We start from the raw sequence: 19,633 nt of genomic DNA, 5'->3' as shown, positions 1-19,633 counted from the left end.
GTACCTAAGATGGTCATAAGAAGTTTTTATTTTTTTTGATAGTGTTGCACCCATTTTATATTTATGCACTTTTTGGTAGTAATACTAGACATAGTAAGCTACATTATATATTTTTTCTGTGATTGTACCCCTGCGTGAACTAAGAATAATATCTCGAAAAAAATATTTTTATTTTTTTTAATAGTAAACAAGACAGAAAAATTCTATAAAAAAATATATAATGTAGAATAATGTTTTGTCTAACGAACAGTTTTTGTTTTATTATGGCAGCTGCAATAGGTTTCGAAAAAACAATTTTGAAAAATACCCGCTCTAGCGTCTATTTGATCAATTATCACCAGAACGCAGCGAGATGTGAGGCTGAATTTGTGTCAATGGTAGATTTATATATCGCCGATGTTACCACACAAGTCATTTTCAAAATACCTTTCTGGGGCCGCTATCTGATATTATTACCTACCGAGACTACTCTATGCAGGTTGTTACAGACCAGCTCTCATAATATTGATTTCAAGAAATATCTTAAAAATGAATTGTACCGAGTAGCAGATTTACTAAAAATGTTTCCAGTTATACAAAGTGTTTAGCTCAGCCTATCTTCTATTCAACTTTAATTTTTTAAATGTAACGTCCTCTATATTATAGAATTTCAGCTTGATTTTTCTTCTACTGATAGAGACTGTTGATACCTACATTTGTCAATTTTGGAGAAATACGAGTATTTCCAAATTTTGAGAAAAAAATCCATGGCTCTTTTAGGAATTTCTTGACTTACTCCAAGGATTTGTTACTACTATTGAGTCCTATTTTTGACTGATTCCTAAATAACAACAGCCTTAATAAAATAGATTGTAATAGATGACAAGATTCAAGATTTTCTGCAGTTGCAAATGAACTCTGTTAATTCATCATTCGTACCTAAATCAGCGTTATATACGGGGTGATTCGGAACTTATCCGAAAAAAAAAAATGGGAATGTTCAACATACATGAGCAAATATGGTAATGCAAAGAAAAATTAATATATGCACTCTGAAAACTTTTTAAAAGTATTTAATTGCTCCTCGCTGGAATTTGGTCTACTGTAATGGAGTGACAATGCAAAGTGGTGACGTACGGAAAAAAAACTCCGAAGTTCTGTGATTAAACCGATATCGGTGCAAAAAATATTTGCAGCGTTTTTACTTTAAAATAAACTTAAAGATAGATCTGAGCAAAGTAACGTATTTTTAAAATGAATAAAATTTTGTTACACTCACAGAGACCATGTCACCGGTCCACTCCATCCAATCCACCGTACTCCGTGCACGTGATGGAGATAATCTCGAAAATTTAGCTAAAAGTGAGGAGGTGCCCCATCATGTAAAAACCACATGCGCTGTCGGACAGATAGGGGTACATATTCAAGAAGGGCGGGCAAGTCATTGCGAAGAAATTCGAGATATTGTAAACCGTCCATACGATTGGGCAATGTGAATGGTCCAATTAGGCGCTCATTAACAATTCCTGCCCAAATAACGAGCGTTCAAATAAAAACGTGGTCAAGTTGGTTCTGAAAATTTGGACGTAGGGCGTAGCGTATAGCAAATGAACTTAAATGTCATCTGTCAAAGCGCTATATCGCCGCTATCAATTTGAATATTTTCGTTTTAAAAAGCGTTTAAAATGGTGTTTTCTCAAGAACAAAAAGTGTTTATCATAGAGGCCTACTTTAGAAATGGACGCAAGATTGATGAAATATGGAAGTATTCTATTGAGGAATGTTTTATAGAATTTCAAAATCAACTTCCCGGGGTCGTTGAGTACAAATTTTTCAAAGTGCAGTTCAGCGTTGTGTTAATGTTTTTCGTGAAACGGGCAGTGTAACAAGAAAAGATGGAAGCGGCCGACCTAAAAAGCGGACTGAAGAATTAAAAGAAAATGTCCAACAAATAATGGAAAATGCGCCAAGAACTTCTGTACGTGTTTTATCACAAATGGTGGGAGTATCAGTCGGTACCTGCCACACAGTGTTAAAAAAAGCTCCTTTAATTGTTTGTTATTGTTATCACGATTATTCTTTAAAATAAAGTTATATAGTCATTAACGTTATTGAAACTGACAGCTGCTATACAGTTCGTTGAGAAATGAGGTTAAGTTGGTCGCTATAAGCTACTCCCTACGTCCAATGTGTCAGAGCCAACTTCGACCACGTTTTTATTTGAACGCTCGTTTTTTAGTGAAAAACGGGTTAGAAGTGATCTCGTTCAATTGCGTGTGGTTTTTCGAGTTCCCAAACGTGTGTATTATCAATGTTTTATATTCCATTTCTAGTAAATAAAGCTTCATCTGTAACTAGTAGGTACATCAGCAGTAAATTGAGGATTTTCAGCATTTTGCTGTACAACCACTCACAAAACCTAACTCGCAATGGACACTCCGCTGGTAACAGTGTTTGAACACGTTGGATATGATATGGGTATAACTGAGCTTCGTGTAGTCAACACCACACCGTTGATTGTGATATTCCAGGCACCTGTCCAGCAATCTGCCTTGTACTTATTCGCGGATTTTCACGGACCTTATTCAACATTTGTTCTTCAGGTGCTAAAATACATAGTGGTCGCCCGGGGTCACTATATCGTCCACGATTTGTATATAAATTGCCAGTAGGTATCACGTCCACGTTGCACCTCTGTTGTAAAAGTCTCATGATTTGGCATGTGTCGATCGGGAAATCGCTCAGTTTATACCCGAAATCTACTACTTTTATTAAGTATAACTGTTTTAGAGATATCGACTCCATTTAAGGATGCACATATCGTCAAAGTGTTTCGGATAAGTTCGTAAGTCTTAAATTTTTAAGTTGCGCTGTATTCAGTGGCATTTACATACTTGTATTTATTAAGAGACTCTTCTTAACTTCATATTGATTAAGTTATATGTGATTTCTTTTTTTTTCAAGTTATAAGGAATTTTGAACTGTCATGGCATCACGAAGATATGCAATTTTCTGGGAATTTGATATATGATATCACGAATCTTCTTAAGGTCGGAGTAAAGGAGTTCTAATAGGTACAATTGTAATACCTTTATAGTAATAATTGTTTAATATAACATAGTACACAGGGCAGTCACGGGAAAAGTGTCCTCCACCTTTTTTTCTTCATTCATTTTTTTGTTACATTTAATACTGTACTTGAGTTGAGCTAAATTAAATGTTGAAAGTCTAAAGTGGTAAGAACAAAAATCCACTCATTTAATTTAATATTTCTGTGTTTATTTTTGTTATAAAGACCATATTTCGGTTTAAATTTATGGAAATACATACAATGCAACCTTACAATATATTATAAATATATTTATGTTATAACACAAAATAAGTAATAACAGTTCCTCATATTTATTTCTTACAAAACCGTGCTATAAAATATCAATTTACGTTTCATCACATGTATCCACCAAGCAGCGAGTTGAAATAACTTTCTTGAAATACTCAACGGAACCTTTTGGCGTTCTTGTCCGATTTTCGCTTTCAAAGTCGACATAATAAAAACCGTATCTTTCACTGAAAAAAGAGTGACATTAATATAGATAGCGTCTCCACGGATGAAGTTGAAAAGAGGGAAAACAATTCGTTTTATAAAAAGAAGTTATTCTTCTTAAAAAAATCTGCTTGTGTTCGAATATACTATATAAAAATATATTTCAAGATGGGCCAACAAGGTGCCTCTTATTAAGAAATTATTAGGAATAAGCAGTTAATAGTCCTTTGAACTCAATATTTTCCAACATTTTATATACAGGGTGTCCGCAAATTTCACCGACAACGTTTGACTGCATATTCACGACGATAGATAAATACCATCTACGAAAAAAAGTGTAATGAAAACTTTTTGGTTTTTGAGTTACAGCCCTTCAGAGTTGTCAAAAATAAAACTAATTTAATTAATAACTTCATAAGCCTTTTACCGATCGCGTTAAAATTTGGCACATTTATTTGGACTATTATGGCATATTATTTCTTAAAGTTTTAGTCAAATCGATATCCTGGGTGTTAGTTTTCTCCGGTTACATCTCCCTTTTAGCGGTAGCGGTCAAAACTTTTACAGTGATCGTATTTTTTAAAACGGGCAGCAACATCGAAAAGGTCGTTTTATTTTAAAAACATATTGTCTCTTGAGAAAATCGCCTGCAGAAAGCCATTCTTGAGAAAAATGGCATTATTTGCAGGTTTGTACGTTTCGGTTTGCGTAGCAACTTTGAGTTCAGTAGGCGATGAAAACAAGATGTTGATTGCTATGGCTATCAGGTAATGTCAATGTTGTCGTGTTTTTTTAGAATTCTTATCACTCCACACATGCAAATTATGAAGTGTCCGTAGTGTATCAAAACAATTAAATGTATGTAAAACTAATGTTCACAAACCTTGAAAATCTTTTTATACCGACGAATCTTGTTTTACAAGAAACTGAGTTGAACGGAGTTGTAAATTTTCATTAAATTTTCATAAATTTGAGACAAATATTGCTTTATTTTATCGAGAATTTAATTCAAAAACTTTTCTTACTTGTGTTAGTTTTCAAAAAACTTTGTCATTTTCAACAAAAACACGAATAACTAATAATAGGTATTGATTGTATCTGTGTTGTTTAAAATCATAGAAAATTCAAGAATTGGCTATAAATTTAAGCGTCACACTTGACGATCAGGTAAAAGAGTTGGAATAAGAATAATTTAACAGAAAAACAAACTCCAACAACATAAATAACATACAATTTGCACTGATAAGTTATAGAAATTGTCCAAAATGATCACCGTTTTCTCTCAGACATAAATGTATTCTTCATTGAAAATTGAAGTCTACTCTATCCAATAACTGCTGATTGTTTCTAAAGAATGTGCATTTATCGGTAAAGCGATTCCACAATTCTGCTCGAAGGAATACACAAATTCTTTCCTTCTAACGTTTCCCAAAGAAAGAAGTCACATTTGTTGAGGTCTGGCGATCGTGGAGGCCAAAACTTGTGGGCAATTATTTCCTTTTCCAATCCATTTATTTGGATACTCGTGATTTAAAAAGTCCCTAACGATAAATTCATAGCCAACTTTTGAATTTTCGATAATTTTAAATAACAGTTTTTGTGGAAAACGGCAAAGTTTTTTGAAAACTAACAGGAGTAAGAAAAGTTTTAAAATTAAATTCCCCATAAAATAAAGTCCGCCAACGCAACGGGTTAAAAAATTCTTTCTTAATGGTTCATCATCCCTTATCAACCCTTTAAAATGCTTCAATTGAACTCTTACTGTCGTTTAATGCGCTTGGTTCCAAATTTGGTTTTTCTAAGTTCAAGTATAACTGATATATTAATTTTTTTCGAAATTTGAAACCTGTCTTTCAAGGCCTATAACTTTTCAGGGGTGCAACTTAGTATAAACGTAAGTTGCGTTAAATCACCATATTTTGGGTTCCCCTACTCTGGTCGGTTCTCCTACTCTGTGTCGATTCTTATGCGAATCCCCCTGTATAGAAGTTTAGAATTATTAATTTTAACATTTACAATGTTTTTATTGTTTAGAAATTGTAAATCATTGAACAGTTTTTATTTAGATGCTGAGTTGTCAATGTCGATACTGATAGTAGTACCTAGTGAAGTAGTTACTTTTAGAAAAATCTTAATCGATTGTGTGTACTTACGTGTATCCGCCTAACCACTGGAAACTGTCCAAAAAACTCCACGCCGTGTAACCGATTACATTGACTCCATCGTCCATGGCATTTCTGACATTACTCAAGTAGTCCTAAACTCAAAATATCGATGAATAATGTAAAAAATATTCATTAATACAGATTTATTATTTGTGAAATATTTCAACTTTTCAACAAATAATAAGTACTTACAAAAAGTGAAGAAACTCAATGAATAATTCAAAATGGATAAAGCCAAAAATAAGAAGCAAACGGGTAATATTGTAGAAACTTGAAGAGCATTTCTGTATAACTCGACAAGTCTTTTAGACTTACAATTAATTTTGAGAAAAATTGTTATTTTTAATATAAACGCAAAAAATGATCCCAACGTAAAACGCCATTGGATGTACGTTTAATAGGCGTCTTATACAGGGTGTTTGGAAAAGTTTGTACAAAATTTAAGGAGGTGAAAGTAGAGCCAAAAGTAGTAAAAAAAAGTTCCTATAAATATTGGTCCTCCGGAGCACCCTTACCGAGATATGGCCCTCCAAAGGAGTCTTATCATTTGGATATTTTTTAAAATAACTTTCTGCTTAAGATAATGGAATGAAAATTGTAGGTATTAATCATACCTTAAGGGTTTTAACTATCATAAGTTTCATCAAAATCGGTTATAAATAAGAATAGTTTTCTAACTATCCTTAGCAAAAATTTTTCGAAATTTTTTTATTTCTTTGAATTATGAAACAAATTTTTTAATGAATTAGACTTTTTTGAAGAAAAATGTCCCTACTTTTTTGAAGAAAAATGTCCCTACTTTTTTTTCGAATTCTCCGTAGTTTAGTTAGAAATAATTATTTTTTAAATAATGTATGGAACAGTAACTTTTTTTAACATTTTCACATACCTAGTAGTATGTTTCGTTGTAATGATACTAATGATTGTCACTTTCGCGTGCTACCTTTCAAATTCTTACGCTTATTAGTTGTGATCTTTGTGCATGACTTTTAACTTCATTCGATTTTTTTACAACAATGAACCATCATGTTTTTACTAACCATGAATATGCCGATATGCATTTTATTTATGGTTTCTGTAATGGAAATGGTCTGGCGGCTCAAAAAGAGTATCGGCAACGTTTCCCTGATAGAAGGCAACCTTCTGCAAAATTCATGCAAGAACGATTTAATTAGGAGCTCTAACTCCAAGATATCGTGAATTTGGCCGTCCAAGAAAGCGTAGGCATGATTTAGACGAAGTACAAGCACGAAGATCACAACTAAGAAGATAAAGAAATGTAAGAATTTAAACGATAGCACATCATTACAACGAAACTATCACCATGAAAGATGCCTATGTGAAAATGTTAACAAAAAAAGGTACTGTTCTGAGCCATACATTATTTAAAAAATAATTATTATTAACAATTAGAAAAACGTAGGGACATTTTTTCTTCAAAAAAGTCAAATTCATAAAAAAATATTATTTGCTTGATAATTCAAAAGAATAAAGAAAATTCGAAAAATTTCTGTTAAAAGGTAGTTAGAAAACTATCCTCATTTATCAACGATTTTGACGAAACTTATGATAGTTAAACACCCTTATGGTATGATTATTCCCTACAGTTTTCATTCCAATATCTTAATCAGAGAGAAAGTTATTTTAAAAATATCCAAGTGATAAGACTCCTTCGGAGGGCCATCTCAGTAACGGTGCTCGGGAGGCAGGAGCAACTTTTTTTACTATTTTTTGGCTCTACTTTCACCTAAACTTTTGTACCAACTTTTCCAAACACCCTGTACAATACAAAGTAGATGTGTCAAGAAAAAGAAATAAGTTCTTTTGGCTTTGTTTACGAAAATTCGTTAAACTTGTTGAAATGGCAATCTGACATGTTGACTTTCTTAGATGATGCCAGTTCCTTTAAGAACCGATTGTACCACCATTACTTAAGTACTAAGCTGTACCTACTTAAGGTTGATTCTCACTGTACGTTCCATCTCCGTTCCATAACCATGACATATCCGTTTAGTTAAGATCATGTCTATTCACATATTCCGTACCAGGTCAGTTTAGTTTAGATAAGAAAAGGTAGTGTGCGTTGACAAAATGTGGTCTGACAAAAATTTAATAATAGCTGCTATTTTATTAGATGAAGAAGCTAGCTTAACTCGTTTGCTTCAATATGGCATGGTACTGTTTGGAAACAGTATGTAAACGGAACGGAAGGTGTGCATATCCACATTCATTTGCAGCAAATAATATTTTACGTAAACGGAACGAAGCCAGAATGGAACGGAGATGGAACGTATACTGAGAATCAACCTTAATGGCAGTTTTCCACTAAACGGACAGTTGAGTTTATGTCCTGTTTGTGTTTTCTAGAACAGAACAAAAACAAAACTACATTTTGTTCGAGTTTTGTTTTTATTTTCAGTCCTTTTCCACTGGTTGTCGCGAGGAAGTCAGAACACATTTTTCCAATAACAGCCAACATGTTTAAAGAAGATTTTTTTTTTAGTTATGGCCGGTATGGCTGAAATCTAACACGCTTATAAAAATTAGTTTGCGATGTAGCATTAAATTTGAAATAACGGCGGTACAAAATACCTTAAAATTTGTATTTTACTATACAAGGTTTGTTCAGAAAATAACCAAACTTTTTGAATTACTCGCTAGTGGAGATATTGAGTGACTGCAGTTGGCAGCATTGCGTTACGCATAACCTCCTAAGTAACCACATGTTCTTGGATTGTTAATATCTCATTTAATTTTCGTGATATTGTTATTTGAGTGCAATGTGTTCAAGTGTTAGTGACGATTTTTGAAACGTGCGATTTTCTAAAACAAAAATGCAACGTAAAATTTTGTGTGAAACTGGGGAAGACTTACACGGAAACGATTCAACTTCTGAAACAAACTTATGATAATGGTCTGGGTTGTACGCAATGTTACGAATGGTTTTCAGGAAAGCTTTCAACTTCAACTGTTGACTCCCAGAAAATCAATGATCTAGTGCGTGCGAATCGCCGATTATCCGTCACAGAAATCGTAGAGAAGGTTAGCATCTCAATTGGGTCATGTCCTGAAATTTTGACTGAAAAATTGAAAATGCGAGCTGCAGCAAAAGTTCATCGTTTAATGACCGAAAAACACAAAGAAAATTGTATGGACGTTTGTCGGCAACTCCATGGACAATCCAATGACAATGAAACATTAATTCAAAGAATCATAACGGGAGATGAAAGCTGAGTTTATGACTACGACATTGAGACAAAAGTTCAATCATTACAATGGATTGTCAAAGAACCTCCACGCCCCAAGAAACCACGTCAGTCTCGATCCAATGTCAAAGTGATGCTCTCTGTTTTTTCGACATTAATGGGATTGTGCATTTTAAATTCTTGCCTCAATGTTTTACAACAATTGCGTGAATTCACAAAAAGAGACTAGAGTTGTGAGGAGACAACTCATGGTTCTTGCACCATGAAAATTAGATTACTGTCGTCTTTCACCCTCCTTACTCACCAGACCTGTTTGATTAGTAATGAACTTTATTTTGATGATGTGACTTGTTTAGTTTTGACAAGTATTATCGTTTTCTCATTAAATGTCTAATAGCTGTTTTACATTGACAATTTAATCATCAATAAATTGACGAAGTTCTTCATCAATTAATTCACGAATTTATTGGTAAACAGTGTGGTTTTACACTGCTACAGACTTTGTCAAGTTTTTGACGTATGAATCAGTTCTACCAATGAATCAAAGAAGCAAATAAATTTCAAAAATGTCACCTTTCCACTCATGATTGTAGTGATACAACAGCGGTACCGTTCTCACACATATTATATAAATATTAGTTTTTGTAAATAACAAATCAGTAAAAACAATGCAAAACTAGCATGATGCCACACAATTATTTACATATTCCAATAACATAACCTCATTACTGATCTGAGGCTGAAAATCTGTTGGGTTGGTACTTCCGAACTTCACGAAGAAATTGACGAAAAATAGAACATGCTCTAATTCGTCAAGAACTTGATGAATAAATTGATGAAGTTATTTGACAGCTGATTTGATGCATTACACTTGTCCAATTTCTTGATGAAGCGACTTCATCAATTAATTGATCAATAAATTGTCAATGTAAAACAGCTTCTACTAGTGAAGTTTTCATAAAAGTCGGCTGACTATTTGTTTTTTTAAAGATTTTTGATTCAAATAAATAATTTACCATATGAGGATGAGTTTTACAGAAATGTTCTTCAAGCAGTAGCATTTACGTCAACGAAATCGAAAAAAAGGTACCCTGTAATAGTTTATCCTGATTTCATCATTCAGAGAAGAGCCATCATCTATAACACCATTTGCAATGATGAATACATCTGGGTTGTCATAAGTATCCTTAACCCAGTTTAGAAGCTTTCTCATGGCCCACGGAGTAATCTAGAAAGTTAAAATAACGTCAGATTCAAGTTTTAAATTTAGCTATTCTTGCAAACTAAAAGTTTTAAATAAATATTTTTTTTATATTGAACAACTGAACTCAAATTTAAGTGAAGAGAAGTACCTTCTCTCTTGATAAAATACCTCTCGCTCATATTCTCCTATATCTTTCTTATTTATTTCCTATTTGTTTCCTACCCACTATTGTATTGTATTGTTTATTACAATTTTATATACAAAAGATACATGTTGTGTCACAAATATAAATAAAATATGAAAAATATAAAAAGAAGGCAGTAAGTGAATATGTAAAATTTATTTAAATGTCAATTTATTGATATATTCTTCAGCGCTATAAAATCAATTTTCAGTTAAGCAACGCTTGGTAAATGTTTTAAAAAGTTTAAAATTAATTACGTTAAGTTTGTGTTGAGCGAATCTATTTACTAAAATATTATAAAGTTTTAATTATTTTTAGCATTATCAATCATGGATTTCAAGACGATCAGATCATCAGCATGCCTTATATTAATTATAATTATGATTATCAGAATTGTGTCTAAGCTCCTTTATGTTACGGTGAATGTTGAGTAATAACTCTAGTTTATTATACAAACAGGATAATGGAACAATTTTTAGTTTTTTAAATAATGGCCGACAATGAGTACTTGGTGAGGAATTACTGATATTGCGTATAGCCGATTTTTGCAAGAAGAAGTCTCTCTTAAACAACGTTGAATTCCCCCAAAATAAAATCCTGTAAATCAAGTGGCTATTTATTAGAGAGAAATAAACAGATCTTAGAATATCGTGAGGCAAGCAATTTTTAAGTTGTCGTAATACGAATATGTGAGAAGATAATTTTGAGCACAAAGTATCAATATGTGCTTTCCAATTTATGTGATCGTTCAGCATTAAACTTAGCAGTTTCACTGGCATAGAGCTAATAGTTCGTATATCGGATGTGATTTAGACTCATTTAACATTCAGTTTGTTTGCTGAAAACCAATCTTTAGCTTTATCAAATAGTGAAACATTAAAATATGTGTCACTACTTCATAAGATCGCAGTATCATCTGCAAATAATACACAAGAGCACCAGGAAGGTCATTAAAATAAACAAGAAAAAGTAGAGACCCCCAAAACAGATCCTGCGGTACACCATTATTTATAGGAATAATGTTAGAATTTTTACCTTCGCAATAAACAAACTGCCTTGTGTTTGTAAGATAAGAAGCAAACTTTTATGCATTGGACCGCACTCCATAGAACTCGAGCTTACGAAGAAGTATGGCAGTAGACGCTGAGTCGAAAGCTTTAGATAAGTCACACATGATTGCCTCGGTTGTAAGGCCTTGATTAAAGCCGCCAACAACTGTACCAATTACGTCAGCTATTGCGCTACTTGTTGACTTATTCTTGCGAAAACCGTACTGTCCGCGATCAACTAAAATGAATTTTTTACAAAAAAAAGAACTGAATATGCCAGTAGGCAAGAGGTGAGACACACTGTAGACACTAACTAATGGATCGTCTTCAAAAACATAAACAGTATGTTGCATACCTTCAACCAAGAAGAACCAGAACTTGGCCAGGTGTTTTCTACTTCATCAACTCCGCAGTCGTCATTGTAGTTTGGTTTTGCTACTTCCGGTTCTTCTCTAGGTTCTTCAATCAAGCCGGAAGTGAACGAATTCAAACCCAGAAAATCGTAAGTGCCGTGAACGTATTCTAATTCTTCGTCTGTAAATACGGGGAGACGAGAGGTACGGCGATGTTCCCGTTGGCTTCGACTTCCTATAAGCTGCTTCATAATATCCGGATAATCTCTGTTATAGACGGGGTTTCCAAACCAACCAAACTGAAATTAAATTGTTTGACAATTCAAAGAAATTCTTTACTACGAACGCGTTACTTGATAGTAGTTTTTTTGTTTATTTTGATTTAAGCAATTAACAAGTGTCCAATATCTACGATAAATTAAATAGTGTATATCGAAGATAGTGAATCGCGCCTTCCCTTATTCAGTTTCATTAACAGAGTCATAAATACTTCAACATATCAATTAATAAAAATAAAAAAAAAAATTAAAATAATCTCTGTAAATATTATAACTGACATATTTAGTTATTTAAATAGGGTAAATATTTAAAACCTCTGACAGAAATAAACTCACGTAATGATTTACTAAGAGCTGACGAATATTTGCATTTTAAGGATTTTTTTAGAACTGGAATTGAATTGTGACTATTTATACATGCTAAATCTTATATATAAAATTCTCGTGTCACAATGTTCGTTCCCGTACTCCTCCGAAACGGCTTCACCGATTCTCATGAAATTTTGTGAGCATATTGAGTAGGTCTGAGAATCGGCCAACATCTATTTTTCATACCCCTAAATGTTAAGGGTGGTCCACCCCAAAATTTTTTTTTTATTTTTTGGACAAAATTTTCTGTTTTTATTTTTTAAACAACGTTTGCCGGGTCAGCTAGTTACATATAACAGAGATACTTTTGAACGTCAATGTCCTTTCATCTGCCAATTCTAATGGATTTGCCCTTTTAAATAAATTCTCTTTTTAGTTGTAAGTTTTTAATGGTAACTTTTATACTTATTTAATTTTGAAATGTATTAAAATGCTCCTAAAATTATCATTTGATGAGGTTATACGTATGTATATTATTATGTTCTTTGACACTAACATTCATACTAAGAAGCAACTTCAATGTCAACGATATTGCAGTAACATCTATTAAACATTTTACATTTCAACAATATTGTTTAATAATTATCTAATAAGACATAAATAATCTACTCAAAATTTATTTATGAAAACAATATATACTTGACATATTTAAATACGATAGTAAAATAATAAAAATATGTAATTAAAAACAATATATATCTACCTATTCTATTAATAAAAATTAATTTAATCATTCGTAAAATGTTTTAAATTTGGACGTTTCTCTACTGTTATAAATGAAATTTATAAAAAAAGATCAGTAAAAAATCGGCATTAATTCAAATCAACACTAATTTCTGAATTTGTTAGTTTCAGAATATTCTTATGCAGGGTGGATGTTTCATGACTGATAGTACAAGAAAAAGTAAAAGCATAATTTTCATATAAATAAGATATCTCGAAAGTCGCAAAGAAAGTCGTGAAGATATCGCTAAAGATGTGATACCAGCCATTCCACTTTTAACGGATACTTATATCACCCTTTTAATCCATTTTCGGAAAAAGTATGTATAGAAAGACGTTTTAATTTTTTATGTACTATCCACCCCGAATATTTGGGAAATAATTTAGAAAAAAAAGGCTTTAAGAGCAAATATTTATGTAAGAAACTATTCTTAAATTTGAAATAAGAAAGTGTAGTTCATTTACGTATTATGTAAATTGTATGTACCAAGGGAGCACTATATAAGTCTCCGATAAGTATCTACTAATCTCGCGAAAGTATAGTGACACTACTCTTGCTATAACTTTTTCCAAATGTGCCTTCTAATGGAGATATCAGGCTCTAAACATTAGGTTCAAACTTTAAAACCACATCAAATTTTTATGAAAATATTTTCATAAAAATTTGATGTTTTATACAATAGATGTGCCTATAATTTAATGCGAAAATATTATCTTTAGAGAATCTGAAAATTTTTCTATAAAAAACATAATTTTCAGTTATTTCGAATGGTTTCCAAGATGGTTTTGAAACAATATTAAAGCGATTACTAAAGAGCAGCAACAACTAAAGTTTAGTTTTGAAATAGCTTAAGAGAAATAAGCAGAAGATTAAAATGAAATATTTTCAAGCAAAATGAGCTTCATGCACGATTGTGTACTACCTCATTTGGAGCATTTAGTGCATCGGTACTTATCAAACGTTTCGAGAACACAACGATCTGTTTTATCTGTATTATCATTCAAAAAAACTTATTACATTACTTACTTTACACTCGTAAATATAATCTGATTCGTGATAATTAGACATCGGAAACTGTGTGGCTACTATCAAATAAATAAACAGTAGTAATATAAAAGGTGGTCCATATTTTAATAGATAAACTTCGGGAAAGTACTAAACAACAAAAATTAACATCACTTTGCTCTATGAACATAGGCGCAGAAAGCCACCGTTTATGAGATACCGGGCGTTGAAATTAAGAAAAATAAAACAATTTTTTTTAATATTAGAAAAACCGCTTCATCAAATTTATCCAAATTTGGTATACACTTTTTTTCAAATATTTCTCCTGGTTCTGTATGCACACAGTCCAAATTCAAAAACCAGTGGCGGAGAAACAAGGATATCGTTTCCTTATTTAAAGTAAAACTTCTACGCCATTGAATAAATTTTACAACGGTCTGAAACATTCCGAATGAAAAATCATTATTTTATTTTTGTCAAAAAGTGAATGGTTTTCGAGTTATGAGATATATTATTATATAAGTAAACAAAGCGTTGGAATAGGGAAAAATAAAACAAATTAGGGTGGTCCAGATTTTAGTAGACTTCGGGAAAGTACTAAACAACAAAAATTACCCCACCTTGCTCTATGCACATAGGCGCACCGTTTATGAGATACAAGGCGTTGAAAATAACAAAAATGAAATAATTTTTTTAAATAACTGGAAAACCGCTTCATCATATTTATCCAAATTTGGTATTTTTCAATATCATACCAAACATATCAGGCCCAACTTTCAGCACGAACAACAAGTTAAATAAAAAACAAATAAATTAAATCAATTACAGTAATACGGATGCTTTACAACAATATTAAATGCCATTTTTGATGTCCGCCAACTATGTTTTTCATTTCCGTTGTTAATCAAATTCTGTGTATTATCTTATACAAAGATTTAGGTATTAGCATATTAATTGGAAAATGTCTAACTCCACTTTTAGGCGAACATATGCTCAACAAATTATAGACGATGCAGCAAATTTATTTATTTCATTATTATGGTGCCAGAATGATCTACTAATGAAGAATTTATTTTGAGTAGGTTATCTATGATGAAGCCAAATTAGATCAGGTGCCTGAAAGTAACCCAATAGAAGACTATAGTTAACGAGTATCCACTGAAAAACATACCATACAATTTATATATGGCACTGAATTAGGGAAAAGGCCGATTTCATAACAAAGAATCAAAGTATAAGTGATGTACAAGTTTTACATTAAATATGGAAACGATATCCTTGTTTCTTCGCCACTGGTTTTTGAATTTAGACTGTGTGTCTACAAGATTTGGATAAATTTGATGAAGCGAGTTTCCAGATATTAAAAAAAATAGTTTTACTTTTGTTAATTTTAACACCCTGTATCTCATAAACGGTGGCTTTCTACGCCTATGAGCAAAGTGATGTTAAATTTTGTAATTTAGTACTTTCCAGAAGTTTGTCTATTAAAATCTGGACTACCCGTATTACCAATTAATTCAGTGGCGCACAAATTTTACTTTAAATAAGGAAACGATATCCTTGTTTCTCCGCCACTGGTTTTTGAATTTGGTCTGTGCATATAGAACTAGAGAAATATTTGAAAAAAAATGTGTACCAAATTTGGATAAATTTGATGAAGCGGTTTTCTAGATAGTTAAAAAAATTATTTCAGTTTTGTTAATTTCAATGCTTTGTATAAACGGTGGCTTTCTGCGCCTATGTTCATAGAGCAAAGTGATGTTTAATTTTTGTTGTTTAGTACTTTCTCCAAGTTTGTCTATTAAAATCTGGACCACCCTGTATAAAAGTAATCGACAATACGCGCTGTAGTAGCAGAAATATTATCTAAATAAAAAATAAATCTATTTTCAAGCCTTGTGCCTCTCTATACTCACGATACACAATTCTACTGACTGTCAAAAAAACATGTGCCATACACTCGACCAAGTAAAACGTCAAACTCACACACGCACAAAAGACAATGAAATGCACGCTCAACTGCAGGCATTAGGGTGCCGCTAGATACGTTTTGAATAAATTGATCGATGCGAAGCTTTAGAGGCAGACATGTATATTTTATTGCACAATGACACCGATAGTTAGTTTACTAAAATGTGAAGTAGTTTATGCTGCGCCACCACTAGTAAAAATAGCATCTATTTAAAACTTCGTTTATTTTAGATATGCGCCCGTGACCTCGGTAAACGTTGAATGGTTCTTAAGGTGTGATCAACCTATTTCTAATATTTTTTAATTTTATCAAAATTAAATAAACTAAGTGAATGAAAAAATATTCAAAATAATTAATTCTAATTGTCCCTGCCCATTTCAAAAACCAATTTATCTCTTAACCCGTTTATTTTATAAAAATAAATCAGAACTACATTTTTTAAATAAAAATCTTCAGTGGAGTATCTAAAAACATATTTTTTAGTTTGATACACTGTCAAAATTTTAAAAGAAAACAGATGCCCACTCTGTTTCTGGATGTCTTGTTGTAGTAAAAAAATCCATTTTAACATCAAATCATAGGGCCTGACGTCTAGTAAATCTCTAGGTACCTCGTTGGGGCCCAGTACCTCCGTTAGAAAGAACATTGAGGTAAACCCTTAGTGTTATTTCGAGATCCTTTATAAGACAATAAATTAGTAGAACACCTTAAGCTTTGGTTTGTTAGAACTGTGCGTTGCAGACGACATACGCTGTTAGCAGAATCTGTAGCGTTCAACTTTATCGGTTTTGAAGGGAGAGTGTTTTGTTAGATTTAGTGCTTCTGATTGTATGCTGGTAAATGCAGACGAAATTATTTATTATTACTGTGGCAAAATTTATTTTTATCATGACAATGGCTGAACATTTTTTGGTGACAATACTTATTGAGGAAGAAGAGCATGAAAAAGATCTTCTTTTGAATTTAATTAGTTGTCGTCAAAATAAAAGTGAAGATCAATGTTTTCTAACACACGTTTGGAAGGAACGGTATACAATGGAGGATATTGTCATACGAGATCGATTAATTTCTCGTCTTCCTCTGGTGGAAACTTGGTTGTCATTTTAAAATTCGTTAAAAATAAACGCTTTTTAGCACTGTACGATGTGAGCTCAACTGAATGACTGCGTTGAAATCAAATCAAATTTGATTTCGACTGAGCTGACGACGTACAAAATTTTCTGCCTACCATGAGTCCACCTGAGCAGAACTAACAAACCGGCTACGTATCTTCTTGTGTTCTAGATTTCAGCGTAAGTCCGACGCGCACAACTGATAGTCTGCTTTGCGTCGCTTACAGCTCTGTCACATATATTATATGCCGTGTATTTTAGGTACATACGTACTGTAAACTGAAGTTTTCTTTCAGCTGCTTCCTGATTGTCAGTAGAATTGCCGTTAGGTTCATACCAGCTAGTTTCAATAGCAATAGATACCTTTCCTGTAAATCAAATATTTAGCCTACTCATTGAAAATAATAGTATACATAGTACCATTTTGTTTAGATCTAAATTCTTCATCATACACGTGCCAAACTGTGGCATGGGCTTTGATGACGATATAAGAGCATTTGTAATCCAATATGGCAGCTTCCTGGATCCCCGGCGCCATAGTACCGGTCCCGTAACCATACAAGCAAAGCTGTTTAGGATCATTGAACGTCAACCAATACTTTACATCGTCTCCGAACTGTTCAAAGCAGAGCCGTGCGTAGTTGGCGAAAGTTTCTATAATGAAGCTGTCAATCCATCCTCCTTGCATTTGAAGTGTTTGTGGTAGGTCCGAGTAAAACAGAGTTACGAAAGGTTCTATACCATTACCTTTCAATTCTTTGATGAGGTTCTTATAATAAGTTATTCCAGCTTGATTGATTGTATCAGTGGTGCCTGTAAATAGAACCAATTATTAATGCACGTCAACAGGCGTTAACACATCACATTACAGACCTACATATCAGATACACTGATATTATTCTGATATAGTGATGCTGTTTTCAATCTATTTAAATACATTACACGTTATTCAGTATTTTAATTATTATATTTATTATTATTATTATTATTATTATTATTATTATTATTATTATTATTATTATTATTATTATTATTATTATTATTATTATTATTATTATTATTATTATTATTATTATTATTATTATTATTATTATTATTATTATTATTATTATTATTATTATTATTATTATTATTATTATTATTATTATTATTATTATTATTATTATTATTATTATTATTATTATTATTATTATTATTATTATTATTATTATTATTATTATTATTATTATTATTATTATTATTATTATTATTATTATTATTATTATTATTATTATTATTATTATTATTATTATTATTATTATTATTATTATTATTATTATTATTATTATTATTATTATTATTATTATTATTATTATTATTATTATTATTATTATTATTATTATTATTATTATTATTATTATTATTATTATTATTATTATTATTATTATTATTATTATTATTATTATTATTATTATTATTATTATTATTATTATTATTATTATTATTATTATTATTATTATTATTATTATTATTATTATTATTATTATTATTATTATTATTATTATTATTATTATTATTATTATTATTATTATTATTATTATTATTATTATTATTATTATTATTATTATTATTATTATTATTATTATTATTATTATTATTATTATTATTATTATTATTTTCAGGTAAGTATCTTCAGCACGGCATTTACTGCAAGTGTCTGATTTAAATTTTCGTTTTAGGTCCCTACATTCAGCGCCTTGCGGGCTATATGACACGTCCCCAGGATAGCTAATTGGAGCTAAAGTTTCTGTGGTAAGTATAATTTCTCTAGATTCGCATGCAATTTATTTTGTATCTCTCCCGTGGCCCCTACTACTATTGGTATCACAGCTACTTTCTCTTGGTTCCAGATCTTATTATTATTTACCCCCTAGCCCAGACAATTACCATGCAGGGTAGTAGATCTTTAGCCCCGCTAGGGCTCTACCGCCGCCGTCACGTGATCCATTCAGCGCTTATCAGTAGATGGTTATAACAGGCTAATAACGTTATCTAAGAAAAAATATATAGGAATATGCCAAGATAATTACTCTATAGGTACTTACTGGAAGAATTATAAGCTATTATAAATGTATGAGTTAAATAGAACTAACTAGAGTAGCTACATGCGTTAAATGCTTTGTATCTTCTTAATACTTACATGCCATGTTAAAGTCCATGTGATCAAGATCACACTGTATAATAAACTGCATAACTACTTATTTTTTTACTTTACTACAAACTTTTTCGAACAGAGCGGTACCTATCACGATAACGTGAGGAAGAAAGTCGAATATCCGCCCAAATTTTATAAAAAATCGTTCCCCATCATAGCTTCGCAAGCACTACACCTCCGTACACCTTAACGGTCAGTGAAGAAAGAAAGATTAATCAACGTGTCTCAACTATTAACCTTAAGATGCGCACCGCTACTACGCGCATAAAGTGTAGTTAATAATAATAATAATAAT

At 31.7% G+C, this 19,633-nt stretch overlaps 2 protein-coding genes across 2 annotated transcripts in view; one reads left to right on the top strand and one right to left on the bottom strand.

Annotated features, from left to right (window-relative positions):
- Nucleotides 1-3,050, top strand: part of LOC111692965 (cytochrome P450 CYP12A2-like) — an 11,919-nt gene extending 8,869 nt beyond the window's left edge. Inside the window, exon 5 of the mRNA XM_023457105.1 lies at nucleotides 2,944-3,050. Coding sequence (XP_023312873.1) covers nucleotides 2,944-3,050 — 107 coding nt within the window. The remainder of the gene's footprint in view (nucleotides 1-2,943) is intronic.
- A 256-nt stretch (nucleotides 3,051-3,306) lies between these two features.
- Nucleotides 3,307-19,633, bottom strand: part of LOC108908423 (lactase-like protein) — a 28,095-nt gene continuing 11,768 nt past the window's right edge. Inside the window, exons 4-9 of the mRNA XM_018712459.2 lie at nucleotides 17,565-17,957; nucleotides 17,418-17,512; nucleotides 11,687-11,983; nucleotides 9,985-10,122; nucleotides 5,677-5,780; nucleotides 3,307-3,546 (exon numbers count right to left, since the gene is read on the bottom strand). Coding sequence (XP_018567975.1) covers nucleotides 3,417-3,546; nucleotides 5,677-5,780; nucleotides 9,985-10,122; nucleotides 11,687-11,983; nucleotides 17,418-17,512; nucleotides 17,565-17,957 — 1,157 coding nt within the window. The 3' untranslated portion in view covers nucleotides 3,307-3,416. The remainder of the gene's footprint in view (nucleotides 3,547-5,676; nucleotides 5,781-9,984; nucleotides 10,123-11,686; nucleotides 11,984-17,417; nucleotides 17,513-17,564; nucleotides 17,958-19,633) is intronic.

Source organism: Anoplophora glabripennis, unplaced genomic scaffold, assembly GCF_000390285.2.
Source record: "Anoplophora glabripennis isolate ALB-LARVAE unplaced genomic scaffold, Agla_2.0 scaffold387, whole genome shotgun sequence".
Lineage (NCBI taxonomy): Eukaryota > Metazoa > Arthropoda > Insecta > Coleoptera > Cerambycidae > Anoplophora > Anoplophora glabripennis.
Note: the sequence above shows the minus strand (reverse complement) of the source record. Positions and strands in the feature narration are given on the sequence as shown.